Source organism: Alosa sapidissima, chromosome 3 (genome assembly GCF_018492685.1).
Source record: "Alosa sapidissima isolate fAloSap1 chromosome 3, fAloSap1.pri, whole genome shotgun sequence".
Classification (NCBI taxonomy): Eukaryota; Metazoa; Chordata; class Actinopteri; order Clupeiformes; family Clupeidae; genus Alosa; species Alosa sapidissima.
Genome location: NC_055959.1, coordinates 16,193,073 through 16,215,214, shown reverse-complemented (window position 1 = coordinate 16,215,214; position 22,142 = coordinate 16,193,073). Strand labels below are relative to the sequence as shown.

The 22,142-nt window shown below is 44.5% G+C and overlaps 1 protein-coding gene across 3 annotated transcripts; it reads right to left on the bottom strand.

Moving 5' to 3' along the window:
- Positions 1-3: 3 nt before the first annotated feature.
- sgsm3 (small G protein signaling modulator 3) lies at positions 4-18,326 on the bottom strand. Of its 3 annotated transcripts, XM_042085613.1 has the most exons (22): positions 17,938-18,326; positions 12,047-12,133; positions 11,741-11,826; positions 11,454-11,517; positions 10,286-10,497; positions 9,311-9,418; positions 9,029-9,172; positions 8,462-8,657; positions 7,893-8,038; positions 7,279-7,524; positions 6,357-6,539; positions 5,938-6,093; positions 5,773-5,827; positions 5,565-5,614; positions 4,809-4,961; positions 4,402-4,472; positions 4,148-4,196; positions 3,746-3,831; positions 3,469-3,591; positions 3,251-3,311; positions 2,953-3,024; positions 4-1,438 (listed from the first exon to the last, which is right to left on the bottom strand). In XM_042085613.1, the coding sequence occupies exons 2-21, from the start codon at positions 12,051-12,053 to the stop codon at positions 2,953-2,955; spliced, it is 2,268 nt and encodes a 755-aa protein (XP_041941547.1). In that variant the 5' UTR covers positions 12,054-12,133; positions 17,938-18,326; the 3' UTR covers positions 4-1,438. The 3 variants fall into 3 exon arrangements, with proteins under 3 accessions (XP_041941547.1, XP_041941545.1, XP_041941546.1); XM_042085611.1 differs by lacking the exon at positions 2,953-3,024 and having other exon boundaries at positions 17,938-18,325; XM_042085612.1 differs by lacking the exons at positions 2,953-3,024; positions 17,938-18,326 and adding an exon at positions 12,903-13,076.
- Positions 18,327-22,142: the final 3,816 nt, after the last annotated feature.

Sequence of the window (22,142 nt, the reverse complement as noted above, 5' to 3'; positions counted from 1 at the left end):
ATACTGTTTTGAAAGTTGGAGTTTTATTTACTCATATGTGTAGATCTGAATTATAGTACATCTACATAGGATACAATCAAGAGCCCTGCAGGTTCATGTGGTCCTGGTCAACCAATACAACAGGAGGCAAAAGTCCACTACATTAACACCTGTAGTAAAAGGAAGGTCAGTCCTGACCCAATTTGGGATGCCCTGGACTTGTCCTGGCTGGGTATAAATCCCTGGTCCAAGTTATTTAGTGTTTAAGCATTGGATGACTGAACTGCAGATATTGGTGACCGCTAGACCCCTATTCATGGCATATAATGGGCAAACAACCAATTACAATGGGTGACCTGGGGTCCACTGTGCAGCAAAAAATGACCTTTCTTTTACCCGTTAGTGAAGCCTGCAAGCAAAATGGCCCTTGTAAACCACACACGTAACTTGGATCATGAATCCACTACATTTACAAAAAAAAAATAGAATTATACATATTTTACACAATTCAGGGGAAGATAGTGGTAAAGCTATTTAGAACAGATATGGAAAGAGACTAGATCCACAGTGATATTTCATCAGTAATACCAGAACGTACAAATGAACATCGCTTAAGCATCTTTCAGCATCTTCATTAAGTTCTCCTTATTCATAAGAACTTTGACATTGACCTATTAATGAGTCCTTCACTGTGGTCGAAAACAATACAGTGCCAAGTGGACAGAGAGACTGAACTCTCATGCACAGATAAACCTTCCATCTTTCATCTTCAGGTTTGTGGTCGATGGACAGCCAGGACAGAATGGAAGTGTCTTAGTTCAGCCATGAGACGCAACCCCCCTTGCTGCATAGTTAGCGATGGATCGCTAGTATTCTATTCAGCAGAGACAGAGGTAAAACACAGCCCTTCTTCTACTGCGTACTGTAGTAGTGTTAGGTAGACACAGCCCTGCATGTGGGCTATATACTGCAATGGAAACGCTTGAGAGGGCCTTGATGACATATGGCCAGGAAAGGGCGCCATGACAGATTGCCAGATTCATGCCAGCTTCAACAACATAGGTCTCTTTTTTTTGTCCTTCAAAAGACTATAGTCTTCTCGAGAGTAAGGCGCAAGGGCAACGATTCATTTTCAAGGCGTGTTAAAGGTTGTTGCAGACCACCACGACCTGCGTGTCCTTAAATACTTTAGTGACATCATTCGCGGCAGCTGGCAAGCACTGAGGCCAAGTGGCTGCGATGTACAGGTGCCTATCCAGACTGCTGAGTGATGCTGTTCTTGAGTGCAGGTGAGGAAGGAGGTAAGCGTGTGGATGGATGGGCCTGTGTGTGTGTGGGTGGGTGTGTGTGTGTGTGTGTAAGTGACTGGGGCATGTTAGCCGTCGATGTCCCAGCTGAAGAGATGGTGCTTCACCAGCATGTCCTGCACGCCCTCCTTCAACGGTTTCTGCTCCTTCTCCTGAACACACACACACACACACACACACACACACACACACAGAGAGAGGGAGGTGTAAGTTCTTGTCATGATGGTCTTACTTCAACATAATTCAGCATTTCCAACAGACATGGCCACCATGCATGTGATGATGCCCTATCACCCATCAGCACTGGCCAATCCTGCCCGGCACCAGTGACCTGCTGATGGGAAGTCTTGAGTGACTGTCAGCATCTGAAGCTTGCCATGTTTGTGGCAGTGTTGTCACATCTTATAAGCTTGCCACGTGCATGGGAGTGCAGTTTATAATCTCTGTAAAGCCAGCGCTTTTGACCAGTGTAGACATCTGAGGGGGTTAAACTATACACACAGGGTGCCACTCTCTGTTGAGAACGCTGCCACTCAGTCATTAGAGTCAAAGCTAGGCACACTGCTGCCCCAGGAAGATGAAGGTACCCAAAGCCTTAAAGCAACACCAAAGAGTTTTTTGTAGCTTAAAATAATGTTTCCAAAATCGTTTCAGTGGTTCATCAACTCGTAACAGGGTGAACGGCACTTTTGCGTTTGCTTCACGACCCTCTATCGGCTATAACCGCACTATGTAAGTTTGCCAGATCGGGTAGCGGATCTGTAGTTCGATGGAATGACACATAAGAAACTACAAGTTTGACTTGCTTCTGATGTCGCAATACATCATACTTTCATAAAATCATGCAACATATTCTACCTTGTCTGTGGACATCGTTATTTGCAAAGCTGATGCTAAAGTGTTGCTTTAACTGTTCTAAAAAGGTCAACAGCTAGTCAGATACATTTCCCACTCTTCTCAGAACAGTCTCCAGGACCCAAACTGGCTTGACTGATAATAATAATGATTATAGGAGAAAAGTTCCCCACCTTAAAGAAAACAAATATACAGATGAATGTTTAAGATTTCTGAGCCTTCAACAAACTTAGGGGATGAGACTGTAAAAAATGGTTAACAATGCCTTGTTCTTTTCTTAATTGCTTAGTTCTTTTCTTTTCTAGTTCTGCCTTTGACAAATAGCCTTGTGGAAGTCAACCTACAGTAGGTGCAGGCTGGTGGTGACAGTATTTGCAGTGCCTCACCCCTTTCTCTTAATTTCGAGTCAACAAAGGACGGGGCACTTCTTGAGTGCAAGACAAACAGCTGCAGCTAAGGCTTTGGGTGTGGACTGAAGCACTATTGTTGACCCAGAGATTTCACAGCAGGGTTCCACGGCCGAGTTAGGGGGCAGTAGGAGGCAGTAGGGTTTGCACATGGGTTAGGTCACACAAGAGGACAGCCTGGAGAGAAAGAGCAATGCTAGGCTAAAGCTACAGTGCTGCAATCATGCACTGAGAGGAATTTCTCCTCCAAATGCATTATGTATAAAGACATGCATTTTATACCGCAGTGGTGATTCTCCAGCCACTTGCTTGCTATCTGACCCAGGTCTGCACTACTACTACTACAATAGTACCTACTCTAAGGGACGTATTGCTACTCAGTCTTCTGCAGCCTTGCCGATTACCTAAAGATCCCAACTAAAGAGATGATGTTGAACCAACACATCCACCACTTCCGATTTCAGAATGGGAGAGTTCTGGAACAGCAGACACATACAGAAATCCATTATGTGGACAGAGTTTGTGCTCAATGTCTGTGTGTGAGGATTTTTTGAAAACAAAAGGGAGGAACAAAGAAAAGACAAAGAGAGAGAGAGAGAGAGAGAGAGAGAGAGAGAGAGAGAGAGAGAGAGAGAGAGAGAGAGAGAGAGAGAGAGAGAGAGAAAGAAAAAGATTGAAACTTGACATATAGTTATGGCTCACCTCTTTCTTAGCAGGCAGCTCACAGTCTTGAGAGAGACTGAATGCGAACTTGGAGAGAACCCTGAAGAAAACACAAAGCAAAACAGAAGTCAAATACCGAATGGTATCAATCTTTCTTACAACCAGCCACCACTCTTGGGTCCCTCTATGGGTACTAGCTCATTATAATGATCATCCTTCAGTTTCTTACACTCCCTCACCCTTCAAATCTGTCTTACCGGAGTTCACACTTGATCTGCACCCAGCCAGGGCTGCGCAGGAAGGACCAGGGCTGGTACCACTTCTCCACCGCGGCGATGCTGGAACACAGCACCTCCAGCCACAGGTGCAGCACCTGCTCACTGACAAGCACACAGTCGAAAATGAACACAAACCATCAGTAATGGCACATTGCTGTGCAAACATGTGGATGGTGGATCACCTGCACCTATGCTCACAGGCCCGAGAGACAAAGACTGTATGTGTGTGTGTGTGTGTGTGTGTACAAACACGTACTTTAGGCCCACACAGATCAGTGAGCGGAACTTGACGTCCATCTGTGCGTGCGCGGTGTCGTGACTCATGTTAACAGACTGCACTGCCTGAGAAAAGAGATAGGGGGCGCTTATCACATTTACTATAACTGAAGAGACAACCAATATTTCAATACTGAAAGTCCTCTAAACCTCGAATGAGTTAAAGAAACTATGAATCATGTGACCCACGGTCATGGCCTTGACTTGACAAGTGCCTTGACTTGTACTGACAATTCATTTGACACCTCATACATTTCAGTAACCGAGATGTGTCATAGCAGGGAAAGTAAATCTAATAAAGATGCTAGTGAAGTCCCTGAGGGGTCAAATGTGAGTGAGTGAAAGGGGAAGCCTCTGTTGAGCACATCCCGCCCACACGTACTCTGTAGAGCAGCTCCTCTGGGGTCAGCACCTTCCCATCCTCATCCAGCCTGAGCAGACACATAATTCACATTCATTACCTCAATTACAGCATGACATCCGTTTGACATGATTCACACACTAACGGGGGAGGTCAATGGCTAATTTTTCTCATTTGCTGCCGGGATGACGTGCATCTGTAGTCTGGACTGAGCTGCTCTGGGAGTTACTGGTCGTGTTGTGTTTCTACAGCAGGTTTTTCATTCAAATGCTCACCTGTAGGTCTTGCACAGCACCAGTCTGGAGTAGACAGAGTTGAAATCTCTCTCCACTTCTCTGCTAGCAGCCTGAGCATACAGACGATGGTTCAAGTTGTAATCCTCATCATAATCATAATCATGATGCAGTAGCAGCACCAGCATAGTCATTAGTCATAGGCACTACCCACATTTCAAATCCAACACTTGTTGCTAAGCACCCACAATACCAGAAAAAAACAGAGGTTATCCACCTTATGCTCTGGATAATACACCCATAAGATAGCAATGTTGGTAAGATTTTGGTTTATCGGATCTTTACAACAATGTATACAATGTAGACATTTTTGCATTTGTGCAACATTTGAATGTGTGCGAGTTCCTTGAATGAGTTAAAGTGTGCTTGATGAGAGCAGGCCATCCTACCTCCTCTATGAAGAGCCAGGGGTGGCACGGTCCCCCCAGTATGGACGTTTTCTTCAGGCCGTGCGCAAAGATGTCCTTGAGGGCTGGACACAGCGTCCCCCTCACCAGATCTGTTATGGCCTCCGTCACCGAGTCGTCCCCTGCCATGGAGTACTGGCGAGACACACGCACCCCTACCATCAGCGCACAAAGCACGGCCCCACTCACACTACCCACCTCTGCCACTTCCAACTAACAACAATGACCGCCAGTACAACTGTAAAATGACATGGAACTCTGGCACTGACGTTTACTTCCTTAGCAGTCAGACCACACTGTAGGACTGCTCGATTGTGGCAAAAATCATAATCATCATCCATTTGGAAACATCATTCATATAATTCAACTGTAAAATAAACTATGTACCGGTATGCAAAATATCATCTATACAACAATTACCACTGTAAAGGAAAGAGTCCAAATTAATTGATCAATGGTCAATTGTGAATTATACATTTTGTAATTGCATAGCCCTACCACACGTATGTGTTTGTGTGCTTTTAGGAAAGGGTGGTTGATATAAAACTTCACTGTCATTTCATGAAAGTCATGAAGGACAGTCATGTTTCAGGAGAAAAACCTTCAGATAAAGTGCCTAGTAAAAAAGCCATTTTAGCCATTTAAGTTTTCCTTGCCACACTTTAACATAAAGGATGATATTAGTGTCAGGCCTATCACTAAAGTGAGTTGCATACAAGTCAGGGAGGGCATACAGACCTCTTTACTCCGTTCATCAAGGATCTCCACAAACTTGGCAGGAAACCAACCTAAATGGCACACAAAAAGGGAACATGCTAAACATTTCTAATTCAACCATCTGCTGAGACTCTTTGCCACGAACCTCGACATCCTATAATACTGTAACAGATTCCAGTGTGTGCCGGAACACTGGGGCCCAGTGGGGGTTGAGATGACTCATCCTTACCTCTCAGCCCGTTGAGCTCACCCACCCAGCAGTGCTCGTCTTTCTGGGACACGATCTGAGAAGGAGGCAAAGACGGAGGGGGTTGAATGCGTGTGATGCTCGGGTCAAACAACTGTGAACTGGGCATGACTGCTCTGCTTTGGGGACTTCTTCGGTTTTACTCACTGTGATGATGTCGTTCTTGCGGAAGCCCAGCTCGTCGTCGTCGTGGCGCTCGAAGTCCAGCAGAGCCTTGGCCCGCCGACGGCGGTTTCGTGACACCACTAGGAAGTTCTCATGGTCCCTCTGATGGCTCTCCATGGAGTAGTCTGGAGTGAGATCCTAATGAGAGAGAGAAGAGCAGAGGAGACCGGGAGAATGAGCAAACTTAGTGAATGAGATACAGATCTTGGAATTTACCAGAAAAGAAAAGAAAGAGAAAAAGAGACAAATAAAAAAAACAGATGGATAGAAATCTGACACTGATGAATTTATACAAATACTCCATATATAGTATGGATGTTGTTGATTTGGTGGCCCTCTCCTCTGTGTGGAGTGCTGTGTGTGTGTGTGTGTGTGTGTGTGTATGTGTGGTGGTGTCTCACCGTGCTGCAGTTGCGGGGGTCCAGGCAGTGGAAGTGCTCAGCGGTGCGGTTGATGGCCTCTCGGAGCGCGGCCACCAGCTCCGTCTGCTTGATGTTCTTGGCCTTGAGCGACTCCGCGTCGTCCTCGCCCCACAGGAGCGTGCTCAGCGTGGACTTCCTGCGCAGGCTCTGTCTGCGTACCGCCTGAGGTGTGTGTGTGTGTGTGTGTGTGTGTGTGTGTGTGTGTGTGTGTGTGTGTGTGTGTGTGTGTGTGTGTGTGTGTGTGTCAGGGAGGAACACAAGATGATGGACTTCCAGGTCATTTGTTTGTTTGAATTAACTAGCTTACTTGTCCAGGGGGCATTCTAAACATCAGGCAGAGAACCATCATAAGGCGGGGATCACACTGACCAGCGGCAGGTTTCCTATTGTCCTCTATGGTTCAGCAGCGGAACAGTGGCAACGCTAGCATATCACTAGCGTTGAACTTGGTTCAACTTTCAAAGCGCAACGCGAGAGTATTCAATTGTCAGTTAAGACAACCGTTTGTGTTACTTAGGAACGAAATAGAACTTATTATGGTCTGAGCGTTGCGTTATGCTTGCCGCTGCCATTTGCCGCTGGCCAATGTGATCTCCAGGATCATGTGAGCATCAAGTACACAGTGGAAACCTTTGTAAGCAATGAAATCAAGTAGCTGTGACTCGATGTGGGTACTTAGTGTCTTTGACAGTGATGCAGATTAAGTGAAACAAATTGGTCATGAGGTTAATAATTAACCATCTAAAGTTGCAGTGTGTGGTGCTGCATTGATACAGAGGTGTTTTGTGTTGCGCAACAATGTGGTGCAAATTAGCAGTGGTGCACTGAATAGAGGCCAGTTTGCACTTCTCTGTGATGAGCTATGCTGCTGCTCTGTGGTGAGATGTAAACGGCCGGGTACCTTGTTAAGGTGTGCGTTGAGGTTGGCGTGCGGGTGGTGGTGGTTTTCGGAGTTGAGCTGCGCCTGCTCGGCCAGGATGTAGGCCAGGTGCTTGCGGCGCTGGGCGTCCAGGTTGTCCTGTGAGAGCGAGCCGGCCAGTCGCACCGCCTCACCCAGCACGGCGGCGCCGTCCTCCAGCTGGCTGGGGAGGTCCGACAGCGTGTTGAAGATGGACGCCGAGTTCTCGGACGACACCAGCTCTTCTTCCTGCGCAAGAAGACAAAGAGACAGGCAGAGAGAATAAAATAAAATAGGTGTTACATCTTTATCACAGGAAAGGGTTAAAGAAGTGGAGCTCATTTCATTACTGCACTAGGCTTCAGGGTATGGATATAAATGAATAAGAATGGATGAATAATGAATGCACTATGCTCTGAGCTGTGCACTTTTCTTTCTTAATCAGTTAAGTAATAAATAAGGGACTGTAGAAGGTCAGAGAGAGAGAGAGAGAGAGAGAGAGAGAGAGAGAGAGAGAGAGAGAGAGAGAGAGAGACAGAGACAGAGAGAGAGACAGAGAGAGAGAGAGAGAGAGAGAGCACAGTCATGGGTCTTTCCTGGGATCCCATCTTAATCACCTTGATCTTGAGCATGCCCAGTGTGACCTGGAAAAGCACGACGGAGCCCTCGTAGAAGTGCAGGTCCCAGATCCGCAGCAGGATGCGGATGTCCACCACACTGGCGAAGGACGTCAGGAACCAGTGCAAAGTGATCAGGGACAGCTCTGAGAACAGGGCACGAGACACGGTGGCTCAGTCAGAGAAAATGTGGGAAATAGGTACACAATAGGTCCACACGTACACACACACACACACACACACACACACACACACAAACACACACACCACCAGGAATGTTTGCACCCAAACACAACTCGCATTGACCAGAACAACGACACACTACACTGAAGACTTGGAAAGTGTGGGAATTGAACCCACACTCTTGGAATTGCTAATTCAATTTTGGAGAAAGGATCTGCTTTAATTGAATCAAAATGACATATTTCATCAATGGCACTGCGTCAATCACAGTCGGCCTACTACAATAGTGCCAATGGACAAACTCCTGCAAGAGGAGAAAAGAGATACCCATCAAATTGGCCATCACCCTCTAGTAAACTACCCTCATCCTTAGAATGGTTCCTCACCGATGTCGTGCTCCTGCAGCAGGCGGTCAAGACGGGGAAGGTACTGGACGATGAGCTGCCGCAGCACGCGCTGGTCTGTCTGCACCCCCAGCAGCGTGGAGGAGAAGTAGGCGGGCGGCAGCAGGTCCTCGATCAGGGCGCACATCATCCACAGAGCGTCCTCCTCCTCCATGAAGAGCAGAAGACACGACACCACCTGGACCACACGCAGGAACCAGACCAACACCAGAGAAGGTCAGAAGAGCTCCACACGCACACGCATATAAATATAATATAAATAATATAAATATAATACTTTTAAATGTCACAGTTGTGGGTACAAGTGTGAAGGTGTGAGATGACTAAGCAGATTCAGCATGATGACTACATGACATGACTAATGCAGGGAGGACAAAAACGGAGAATGTTGGATAACAAAAACACGACGAAAAAATTGAAGATGAAATTGAAACAAAAAGAACTCAAGAACACATTGGAGAGGAAGTAGGAAAGAGAATGAAAAGGAGTGAAGACTGCAGGTCATTGGTGTGTGTGTGTGTGGGGGGGGGGGGGGGGTGTCTTTCTCACCATGCCCGTGCCCTGGCAGTAGCCGATGTCGGGGTAGAGCCATGCCAGCCCCCGCAGCACCCTCCTCAGCCTGGGCACCCCCATACTCGTCAGGCTGCTGAAACAGGCGTTGGTGGGCATCGTCCGTAACAGGTCCTTCTCAATCTGCCACACACACACACACACACACAGGTTGTTTTTTATGCAATCATATGACCACAAAACAACTTTGATTGTTGCAGCTGCCGTCAGTCCAGTGAAGTGCTGAAATGTAAGGTCGTGAGAACGGGAGAACAGGGGTACCTGTTTAGCTGCTGTGGTGTCGTCGGTGGTGCTGTTCTTGACAAGCTCTTTGTAGGACATCTCAGACGTCCGCTTCTTCTGCAGTGCCCCCGACAGCCGCATCCAAAGCTGAGGAGAGAGTCATCGGTCTCTGGGTGTGTGTTCACGATAAAAAAAGCCATAGCCACTGTCCATTTTTAAGGTACAGTCTGTGATTCTGGTGAAAGGCTGTGGAAATGTGGCTAATCAAATTATATCCATCAATTATATCCATCTGTGCTTCTAAAGCAACATGCTGACTGTCTGTCTTGTTTATGTCTTGTTCCAAGCCACTTTTTCTGAGTTGTTTAGCACAGACAGCTACAGGACTGTGAGGAGTGTACTGTATTAAGAGTCGAGGAGTGCACAAATGTCAAGAACTGAAACCCACGACTAGCTGCAAAAATAGAGGGGGACTTTCCAGCTTAAACATATCACACAGTCCTACTTCATGCATTTAGAAGCCTGTTAGATCTGTTAAGTCCCAAGTCAAATGTACCAAGTAGATCCAACAAGTTTGCTCTGATAATTCAGGCTGGACAAACAACTCCTTTGATAAGAAGACTTAAAAGACCGGAACTGTTACAGATATGCTTACCCTCTCTGGACATCAACAGACTACTGTTTCACAGCAGAGTTAACAACAAAAACAACTTGTTTTGACAACCATTTTAATGGGGAAAAACAGGGCCGAGGTACAGTGCTATATTGTTTCCAAGGGAGAGTCCAAATAACATCTCTGGCGGGCTGCATCTAAAAATAGAGCCTCTTGTGAGGACATCAAAAAAGAGCATGGCCACCATTCAATGCTAATAACCATCCTTCTACATTTAACACACAAAGACCTTATTTGAGCTCCATGATATTTTGCTTGAGACCATACAGCAACAACAGAACCTCAGTGCTCTCTCACCAACCCCTCACCCAGCAGGGCTTGTTCTTGACCCCCATACGCACCTGCGGCCTCATGGAGTGGGGGATGCCGGCCAGGACCAGCGAGCGCAGGCGGTCAGTGCGGGGCAGGCAGGGCGAGATGCCGTCCCAGGTCAGGTCTCCCACTGCGTGGTTGTGGGTGAACTCCAGGTAGGCCTGCCAGCGCAGCCTTTGCTGGGGGTCCTCGCGCAGGGGGGCACCCTCGCCACGCAGCCACTCATGGGAGTCCAGGCCGTCTGAGGACAGGAATTGGGGGGGTGGAGGGGAAAAAAGAAAACATTTTGAAAAGAAACCATTTAGAAAAAAAACTATCCACACCATTTCATCATATTTTTTAGTATACCATGAGCTAATGTGATTGTAACTAGATGGAACACAAAGGGGTACAAAATATGACCAAAATTGGTCAGCCTAGGCCCTACAGTTCTCAAGATACTCACAGAAAACTGTGTCCGGCCATCTACAGGCCAATTGGTGTACAGTCACTAAATCTATACATAAAGTCATATGACCCCCCCAACAGAACTCCACGAAACTTGCCATGGATTGAGAGGGTGTCATAATGATCCTACACCTCCAATGTTGTGTAGTTTTGAGCATGTCAGCCAGAGATACCTGTGATTACAACACCTAATTTTTGCTTTTTCATTTTTAACTAGGTGCCTCTATACTGCAAATAAGTGGTTATGGGATGGGTTGACATGGCTTAGTTTCTTTACAACCCACTACATCACAAATCACTACATGCTAAAGTATATATACTCTTTTGATCCCATGAGGGAAATTTGGTCTCTGCATTTATCCCAATCCGTGAATTAGTGAAACATACTCAGCACACAGTGAACACACAGTGAGGTGAAGCACACACTAATCTCGGCGCAGTGAGCTGCCTGCAACAACAGCGGTGCTCGGGGAGCAGTGAGGGGTTAGGTGACTTGCTCAAGGGCACTTCAGCCTTGCCTACTGGTCGGGGTTCGAACCGGCAACCCTCCGGTTACAAGTCCGAAGCGCTTACCAGTAGGCCACGGCTGCCCCACAGCTGGGATTTACCCCCCCTCCAACTCAATCATGAGCTGAACAAAAGCAATGTAACGGCACTGAGAGGGTAAATGTATACAATAAGCATAGAATGCAGATCAGCGAAAGATGAAAATTATTCCATTTTGTGCCAGTGCTGGTTTACACTACCCACCTTCACTGTCGATCCTGAACCCAAACTCATCATACTGAACCTCTGACTCCAATGCAGGGTCTTTCTGCAAAAACGTACATCACAAAAGCTAGTTATACACTCTCTCAAGTCTCTAACCAAAAGATCTACAGTCATAAAAGACACTTTGTAACAAAAAAAACCCCTCATAGTCCACAAAAACAAAACAACAAAACAAAGTGGAGAGAAGTAACCGTCCTCAATAGTAGAGAGTGTGACTGTGGGAAGCGGCCCATCTAGATAGATAGATAGATCTGCTGTGTGTTTACCTGGTGGTACTTGGCCAGAATGTCCTGAGGCCACATGCTGGGGGTGAGAGCAGAGAAAGGCCCTCCTGGGGCGGGGGTGTACCTCCCTGAAACACACCACCCCACACATGACCACAAAGAAGCAGGAGAACAGCACAGAGTATACACACACACACTGACATGCAGAGAGAATGCATTATCTATCATGCAAACAAAGACATGTTATGCATAAGGAAACAGGAGGCTAAAAGGCCCTGTGAGGACAGAAACAGGAGCATTGTAGGCAAGACGGCGAGGAAGCAGTGTAACAAGGAAAGGAACACTTACCGGACATGCTGGTTGTCTGTCTGTGTGGAGGCTAGCTTCAGGGAATTTAAAGGGTGGTCAAATGCAGGTTGACAGTTATCACCAGCGCTGCAGGGGGAAAAAGAGGGGAAAAGTGTACCGTCAGCCCCACTACCTTATTACACCACACAAAGAGAGGAGCTGGAGGCCGCACTAAAGGTAACCCTTAGCTTTTTTTTGCCACCATGGATCAACCTTAGCGTACTTTTAAAACTTAAATGTCCATGGATGAAAAATGAACAACCTGATGTCACCCTAAAAACCCTAAAAACTGTACAGACCCCATACACTCAGATGGTTAATGACGCCAGAGAAAGAGGCAGCTGACTAGCCCAAATATGTGTTGGTGTGCTGTTCCCTGCACCAAGCCTGCATTACACAGATGACAGCCAAACAGCAGCAACAGATTTGTCCCCCCGAAGTGGATTCTAACAGCAGATAGCTGCTCCCTTGGGAGTGGTTTACATCTCACTCTTTCCCACAGACACGGCCCAATACACACAAACACAATGCCCTTGGATAAAACCTGCCCGAAGCCCACAAAACATGCAAGACACGAAAGACAAAAAGACAACACATCTACAACTATTTCAAATAGCACTGGAGAACTTACAAGAAAATAAATTGCACTCAACATTGTTTTGGAAACAACAATGGAACTGGGGAATAAGCCCAAACACTCACTCTCGTAGACTAAACAGAAAACTGCAAATGACTCAAAACAGTCAAGACTCTAACAGCGGGAAAGGCTGACCTGGTTAAGACAATGCATTGGCACGAGCATATCAGAAACCCAGGGCATAAAGACCGTGGCTGAGGAGCACAGACCATGACTCACCTCCTGCATCTCAGAGCTCTAGAAAAACACGGAGCAACTTCTGCTACTGCCCGGTGCTCTCATACAATAATAATAATAACGCAGATACTGGGAACCATGGCTTAAAAACAATTCGTCCCTGGCTAATCTCATCACAGTGGCCTCTGGTCGAGTAATTTCTCCAGGAGCGACATCAACAGTGTTTTCACAGCATAGGCTATAAGACGAGCACTGTTCTCACTCTCACAGCAGAACCCATGACTGATCCGGGGGGGGGGGGGGGAGAGAGAGAGAGAGAGACAAATAAATGGAGAGACTATTAAAACTAAGGAACACATCGGTTCCATGGGTTTTCAGAGGGAAGTTATTGGCTATACATTTTATCAAACCACATAATCCTTATAATTTAAGGTTGGTGTTTGATGGATCAGGCCAACTCAAGCAGCAAATCGCCTCTTCAAACTCTGTTCAAAGGAACTTCTCCTGGCATTATTTTGGTGTCAGATTAGGGGAGGCGTATTTACCACCAGCTTTGCAGGACACTGTGGAAGAAAAGGACCATGAGGATTTCCTGCTCGATAAGTCCTGCACAGCTCAACTGTTGAGAATAGCCTTCTCCTGGAATGCAGCCTACTCTGTGCAGTGTGTGTAGGAAATGGAAAATAAGGAAATGTAAGCATGTGGCACACATATTAGACCCTACGCAAAAAGTCTTGCTAGATCAGTTAGCCTTGATTTTTTTGTAGTCAACAAGATACCATAAAAAGCTAGGGCTCATTTTAGAGTCTAAGCCTCAAAGTAGGCCTAGACAAGATAAGCTCACTTTCACAAAGCTACCTCAATCAGATAGAAAAATACAACACATTTTTGAAAACAACAGTCCACTCAAGAAGCTGATAAGAGGTCAGTAATGACATCCAGAGATAAAGGCCCATCAACACTGGGGTTGCTAGGCTAAGTCAAAAAGCAGCCAAATGTGGGTTTTTTTTTAAGGAAAATAAATCAAGAGCCCCCCTCCCCCTGTAAAACTGGTTGTATCTTACATATTGATCTTGCAGTACTTACCAGGTGTAAGTCTCTCTGCAGAGACTTACACCTGGTCATTTTTTCAGAATTTTTTGAGACCTAAGTGCGTGGGCCCTGGTTGAATTGATGTGGAATGACCCCTTTGAGTGGTTGGCAACACTTGTTGGTAGCAAATGTTTTTGTGTGCAGATCTCAGAGCCTAGGCTGCCTACAGAGATGCGTTTTTTTGACAGCCTGCTTATGGGGCGGGCAGCTAGCGGATCGTTAGGAAAGGTTAGATTAATGTGATAATTTATGTTTGGGCCTTTTTTAGGCCTGCAATCGCTGATACAACCCGAGTTGTGGAGGGGGGGGGGGGGGGCTCTGGGACGCTAGACACTGCTGTTGAGCCTTCTGGAGGTTTCAAGGGCCTAATTCAACGATAGGGACGAACGAATCAACGATCAACGAAGGGAGGTGCCTGCTTGCTCAAAGGCTGTTCTGTTGGTGAGGCTGTTTTTTGTGCACGAGGGTTGCTTTGGTGGTGATTTTGTTTTTGTTGCTTTAGTTCTTTAATTGGACATTCAGGCTACTAGCAATGCATGTAGTCCCATCCCGCATGTAGGACCATTACGGATCTTGGGTACAACAAGCGGCACATTTGCAATTGTCGCCAGCCAAATGTGCATTACCGATGTATCCTGTGTAATGCTAAATAGGCTTGGTTGTTAATTGGGAGGGAATCCACGACCTACGGCACAAGGAATTTAACACCACCCCTGTGTATATCTGAAATGAAAACAGTCCATCATGGCTAGATCGGCATCTGATTAAATCATTCACCAAGCCATTAGTTTTGTATTATTGATGTAAAACTATCAGTGCATAAACATAGCTTTTCCTTATCAATGCATAGGGTTGAAGTCAAAGTCATCTTTGATTTTGCAGTCATGCACACACGTGGCTACATACTGTACATGCCTGGACTTCAGGGGTGAAGTGATGTTTACTCGACCATGGTGCAACTGCTACAAGGTGTAAAACTGCAGAGACTGCAAGTACTCAAGGGTTAGAAGAAAAAAGGAGAAAAACTAAATTCAAACAGAACGCAACAGTGATGTGAAGAGATGGGGATGAAGTTGTTCTCCCAGTTTAGCAGTTAATAAGGGAATAGAGTAAGGGTTGCAGGGTTTACGCGGCTAAAAGTTAATCTCATGGTGCAAATTTATGTCAGCACTTGCGAGATGACTGTCAAACTCCAGTATCCAGCTTTGCTTCTTCTGACTCACTGCTTGGAAACAGAAATGCACTATAGTGGCCAGCGAAGTGAATCACACCAGCTATGAAGCAATTAACCAAGAAGACTGAGAGTACAGCCTATTAAATTGCGGTGCTGTATGGAGTTATGACTCAAAAAATATTTTTTTTCTCAGCCCACCACCTAAGCTTTTAGCCTGTTCTCCAACACCTGGTCCTTTTGACAAGAAGGCCTGGCTATACATGTAAGTCAGATTGCTGACAAGCTGGCAATGAATGACTCACAGAAAGCCATGAATAAACAAACTCTACCCTTCAGGAAATGCCTGGATAAATGAAGGTGAGCTCTCCCTCTGATAATGGCATCAAATGCACTTAGACAGAGCAAAGTTGCTTAATTATTCTACCCGTCCAATGCATAGATGAGCTAAAGGTTAGTATCCAACTGGGGAATCAGCTGGCTGATGGTAGGAGACAAAAACACAACAAAAAAGAAAATCAAAACACACACACACACACACACACACTTCTGCTGTGGTCAAGGCCCATTAGAGCGCAGATATGGCCATAAATGAGGCAGCAGGCAATGCCTCGCTCACTGATAGCCATCATTACTGGCCTTCACGAACAATCCAAGTCAACACACGTGACAAAGGACAGGGACACTAACCAGCTGCAGGGGTACAATAGTGTCATTCCTATGGCAACCTGTGTCATGACAACAGAGCCCTCTATAAGGTAAATAGGATAACGTCACAGCAGGTGGGGGGGGGGGGGGGGGGGGGGGGGGGGGGGGGGGGGTGCAGGGGATGGTGCTTGTAAATGAGACAGGAAAAGAGTGTTTAGTTGTGCCGAACACTACATCTAAAATGGCCCAGAGTAACAAAAACACGTACAAAATGTAGGCTTAACTAACTTACACATAAACTATAATCACTGAGAGGCCAGAGTAGGTGTACATTGGCAAGGCCTCAGTTGTAAGCATGTTTGCCTAACTGTAAGCACACCCTTCCTCAGGAAACTACACACAGAAGATCCTGTATTCAGTGCCAGTCAGAGAGTAGCACAGAACTCTATACACACACACACACACACACACACACACGTACGTACGTACGTAAATTAATTAAACTGCCACTGGTTCAGAGATCACAGATAAAATTATCTGATTAAGCCGAATTGGGTGAAATGTGGGGGGGGAGAGAGAGAGAGATACACTTCAAAGACACAGGCTCTTGTCAAATCCTATTCCTTTGTGCTCCTCCTATGCCCACCACAGCACATCATGACTCACAGCACGTTTCTCTCTCTCCCCCTCTCTGTGCCTCCCTCTCTCCCTTATGCCAGCCCCCACCCCACACAGTGACGACACACTGACGATAAAGAGCTGCCACGCGCCTATCGTGTTCGCTGCCCAGCTGAGCATCAGTCTGCAAGCCCCTGTGTTATTCACACGCTATTTAAATGAATATTCTGGTTGAATATAAATGCAAAATCAACACAACAGTTTAAACAAAAGCTGCTGATTATGGCTAAATCTATCTAAATCTTGCAAATCTACAGAAGCCTAATCCACATATTTCAACAGCCTATGATGCAGATTTGCAAACAATGATTCAACAGGTAGTCTACTGTTTAAATGCCATTACATAATTAATGAAAAAATAGGGCTACATTGGAAAAACCTTTAACTGGTTTTCAATGTTAAGTTGGAGAACTGCATCAAATTATTAAAACTGACGCACATAGCTTGCGAGGGGCGGGGACTGACTATGACTGACTCACCATAATGATGACACGTTGCGATTACAGCCTAGGTAAAGTTGCGCGTTGAAAACGTGTTTGCAAGTCCTGACACCTGTTCAATGCCCACTCTTGGTAGGATAGTCAGATACTTCTCATCAGGTGAATATGTATAACAACAGGTCCAAAACTACGACCAGTATTTGGATGTCCACAACTGACTTACTATGCAACAAGGAAATGCTTAAAGAGTCTGTTTGCATTAAACTGTTTATGGGTTTACTAAATTGCACATGTGTAATCTCAACGATGAAGGAAATAATGAAGAATATAATGGGAAATAATCATAAGTGGCAGAAAGAAAAAAAACGTGAGACCGAACATAGAACAAACAATGGTTCCCTCAAGTTAGGCATTGAACTTAAAAGCAATGTAAACAGCCTAACTTGGCAGGCTAAATTTCAGGCACCATATATGTCAGTTGCATTGACGACGATGGAGTTGGCCATGTTTGTTATCTAGCGAGAAGAAAAACGGACCTTATGACAATCAGGCTGTCTAAGCAACTGATGACAAATTAGACAAGAGTGATGTGTGCATTAAAACTCAGACCCACCAGGGGGTTTTAACTTAGCTAACATAGTTGGCTTCTTACTTAGCTAACTCTTCTTCCTGAAACATCTTTGCAAACTGTAATCAGACGTAAACACACATTATAGCGAGCAAGCAAGCACGCTAATTTCAAAACTATCCTAGTAGCCTACGACAGCTGGGCTAAACCAGATAGTATCGCCGCTTTAAATGAGCCCACTGGAGATAAACACTAACAACTAAAATGCAACGATTAAAGGCTAAATGTCGATAATGCTCTGCGAAGGCGTAGTATTAGGGACGGTCGGTTGCGCCCTGCAGTCCCGTTGACAGTAGCAATCTTTGCTAGCTTTCTTACTAAACCATCAGGTAACATAACGCTAGCTTCAAAAATGGACTTAAACGCTAAACGTAGGCTACGCGTTCTCACTATCATCACTTGCTGTGATGTTCGACTTACCTTTACCGTCATGCTGTAAATACGTTTTTTAACACTCTTCCTCCGAGTCCTTTAAGTGTCGATGGTTTCTTTTTCTTCTCAGAGCAGTAACCGAATGCATTTAACGTTATTTGATCAAATACATGGTTGTAAGTTGTGCGAAATTCCAGAATGATAGACTTGGATTTCACCTCGTTGAATGCAACGTTTTGCGTCATACACCTGCTCGCTCTGCGTGATGCATTCGACAGTGTATTACTACGCATGGATAGAAGTAGTGCCAGTTAGTGCCGCTTTATCCGGTTCATTGTCTGCATGCATTCAAGTATCTTTGAGATGTTGGGCTAATGTATTGAACCACTGATCATCTACATAATTCTCTCCATTCGATAAGATGCCAAGTATCCATTTATTCTGTGTCAGGTGACGCTAACAGGAAGTGGTCACTGCTTATCAGCTGTTTTATGGTTCACTACTCTGAACTTATTGCCATGTAGCCTTCCGCTTAGGATGACGTGTTAAGCGCTCCATCAACATTTGGAAGAAAAATAGCCTAATGTCTGACTGGGTGTCATCTAGAATGTTTTTTTCTACTCCACACACTTCAGCATTCTATTCTTTTGACTTCATGTTTGATGCGATTTCTGAGTCCCATGAGCATTATAAATAGGCTAGACCACACAACAAAACAGTAGGCTATATGCTACAGGCCTACATATACATCTTTTTACTTTTACATGCGAACATTTGACTGGAAAAGCACAACCGCACTGTTACTTAATAGGCATTTTGAGGTAGTAGGCTGCTGTGTCCATTCTTGATTGTGAATACTCAATGTTATAGGCTGTGAAGTGAATACTCAATGTTATAGGCTTACTTATTATCATTATCAGTATAGACGATTGTTTCAAGGATACATCCATTTTGCACTCTTCACCTCAGTGAAATAATGAATTTGAGTCACGAATAATGCAATAGGCCTACCTCAACCACCAGATGGCATACTGCACATGTGTGAAGGCAAAAACAGAATGCTTGATTGATTAAGTTATTTGTTTATTCTTTAACACGCTCATTCATGTACTGTATAGAAGCATCAAGCTTTAGTGCTGAACAAACACAAATATGAATGCACATATATAAAAATAACCTCAAAACAAGAACACGATCTGAGAAGAATCCCTTGAACAGAGATAAAAGAAAACTTGAAAATAATATGGTCAGAATGCAAAACAAAAGCAAAATGTTCTTCCATAATCATGGTTTTTGCATAAAATCAATCATAGCCTGAATCATCAGAGGATTAAGAAAGCCTTTTCACTGAGGTTGTTGAAAGACTGAATGTATTGCAAAAAAACAGCGCTGAAAAGACCATTTTCTGTTCTCACAGAAAATGAAAGCAATGTGTCTGGGCAGTACCTAAAATGAAGGAGATAATCTATATTATCAGAGGTCGTGGTGCAATTTGAAAAATAAAGACTGCTGATACAAAACTAGTTCAAACAATGGAAATCTCAGTAAAGACCTTAGAGCCCCAAACTGTAAAAACACATATTACCAAATACAGTTTTACATCACTCTATTTAAATCTCTGAGCAGGCTGATGTAGACAGAAGTGGCATGTATATGAACCACTGATAAAACATGCATCCCAAATTAATCAAATGTAAAATAGTCAAAGGCTGATGTTATTATTTAAAGAGTTTCACTGAAGTTCTGTTTTCCTGCCAAATTTCAGGATTAGATCAACAGGCCTATGATGAAAGTATAGTGCATGGATGCATTCACATTCTAAAAGGAATCAAATGAGGACAGGCTGCTGATTGAGGCCAGAGAGGAAGTCAGAGGACTCAGGCAGGGATTTCATTTCAGGGCTGAGGGGTTTGACGAGTGGAGCAAAGAAATCCAGTTGAAAGGCTTTCTAATCTTAATCTACGAGGCTATGAACCTCTGAACACGTAACATCAACATTTTGTAGTCATGATTTAAAGAATGTACCCCATAATCACATAGTCTGATGATGCAAAAAAACGTTCAGGTGTCAGGTAAAGGATAGAAACTCTATAAGTGATGTGATATCCTCATGACGGCTCCCTACTGTACCTTTGAATCTGCTTGCTCAGTTCCTCTGGTGCTGTTGTTAGTCAGAGTGATGTGTCTTTGAACAAATAAAACGGGCTGTTACACTCGCCTGTCGATGTGGCATCTTCTGTCCCATACTGACACCACTGCACAGGGGATGGTGTGTCTAGTGTGTGAGGGCATGGAGGAAGATGTAAAAATTTTTGAAAATGTGGACGTAGGTGGACTGTCCACTGCACTGATTTTTTTTATTTTTTTATGACATGCCTGCTGTTCAAGGAATGTCAGAAATATTCTGTCACGTTCAGTGTGGGAGGTTGTGCTCATGACCAAGATCCAAGAGGCCCAAGAAGAGACTCATTAAGTCATGCTTAATGAAGATTTCCAGGCTGTGTGCAAGTCACTGGGTGTTTAGCCAGAAACTTAATTCCATCTGTGCATTTATTTGCTTCTCTGCTGTGTCATGAACATTAATGCATATAGTCTGATTTGTGTCTATTCAGATTATATTTTGTTTCCTAGGGGGTGGGTAGCTGTATTTTCTTCCAACATCCCTGTCAGTTTTCACCCTGGTCCCAAAAGTGATGTTTGTTCTCAGAATTCGGTTGGTGTCACTTCTGTTAGAGTTCGCTTGACAGTACATTAATGTCAAGAGGGAAATCTCATTCAGTCATTCTCAAGACTTCAAAAGAACACTACTGAATGTAAAAACTGCAAAGTCATGGCTATTTCTAGTTGCAGCTAAAAGGGCATAAGACATTATACTGTTTTGCCTTGGTCTTTGAGATGACTTTCTTACCCTTGAACATTTGTAGGAGAACAATATAAGTTACAACATCATCAAATTGTCATCCTGTCATTGTTGACTCCAGTCTTGTGTATAGAACATCTCCTGAGAGTGGCCTGGGAAGACTATACCATGGATGGCATGTAACTGTTATATTTTGAAAAATGATTTGACATCACTGGTGGTTTGAAGTGCATTTGAGGAGGCATCAGAATTAACATACTGTCAGTTTCATTTATTGTACTGCACAGAGTCAGCACATGGTGTCACTCAAGTGCACTAAGGCTCAGTTTTGTCACTCTGCAGGGAGTCACCATAGCAGATCTAGTGCACTGCAAATGGGGTGACTTCTTCAATCTGAGAGACCTCATTACAGAATTGAGCCTGCAGGCTTTTCTTGTCTTATTTTAGCCAGGACATAATTTAGTCAGGATCAGTATTGAAAGACAAGGCAGCAGAAATAGAGGCGGGCAAGGGAATACCTCCGGCCCGTGAAAGGTGCCTTTTGGATACAATCATGTAGGGCTGTATTCTCAAAGCGTTATTTGACCAATTTTACAGCATTATATGGTCACATTATTCAGCAAATTACGTTACTTTTTACGTATTACGTTTATTTTTCTGCCAAACTACACAAACAGTATTTTTAAATTTCCACAGGGGTTGTTCACAGTGCACAGATCATTGTGTGTGTGGAAATAAGACGTATTCACAAAGCAGAAGATGCCTAATAAATGAGGGCAATGTGCATAAAAAAGAAAAGGACAAGTTCAGGAAAGGGAAATTATTAGAATTTTATTTGTATGTCTTACTTAATTTATCTTTACTTTATCCTTCTATGTGTACATGTAACTGAGCTTTGACAATATGTTGCTGAAACGTTTTTGCCAATGCCAATAAAGCTTTCTTGCACTAAAAAAAAATTGAATTGAAAGAGAGAGAGGAAGAGAGAGAGAGAGAGAGAGAGCAGGCAATGATGTCTCCAGGGCTTCACAGAGAAACAGTCTTCTCAGTGTGATTCAGTTGAACAAACAACTGAATGAAAATGAATGGACGCCTTGTCATTCAGTGGCCATCAATGCTTGGGCTCTTTGGTTACCTTCAATGACTGGACTATAATTAGGAGCCCAAAGAGAGTCCTCTTAGATGTGGAACATGTATTCAAAAATGTTCTCCCCACAAAATGACTGTGCTTTTTGGTAATTTGGTGTCATCCTTTGATGTACTAGCTGAAAACATCAGTGTTCATTCTGCTGCTCCATTTGATCATATGATCTGTCTTGGTGTCCTTCTTTGTTATCTTGTTGATTTTCAAGTCACACCTGTCACAGAGGTGCACAAAATTGTGTACAGAGGA

What these genes read in the sequence shown, in the direction of transcription:
- sgsm3 (XM_042085611.1), bottom strand. An exon ending in TTCTGGCCAAGTACCACCAG is followed by an intron (nt 11,518 to 11,740) that starts GTAAACACACAG and finishes ACGTTTTTGCAG; the next exon opens with AAAGACCCTGCATTGGAGTC. An exon ending in TGGGCATGCTCAAGATCAAG is followed by an intron (nt 7,525 to 7,892) that starts GTGATTAAGATG and finishes CTTCTTGCGCAG; the next exon opens with GAAGAAGAGCTGGTGTCGTC.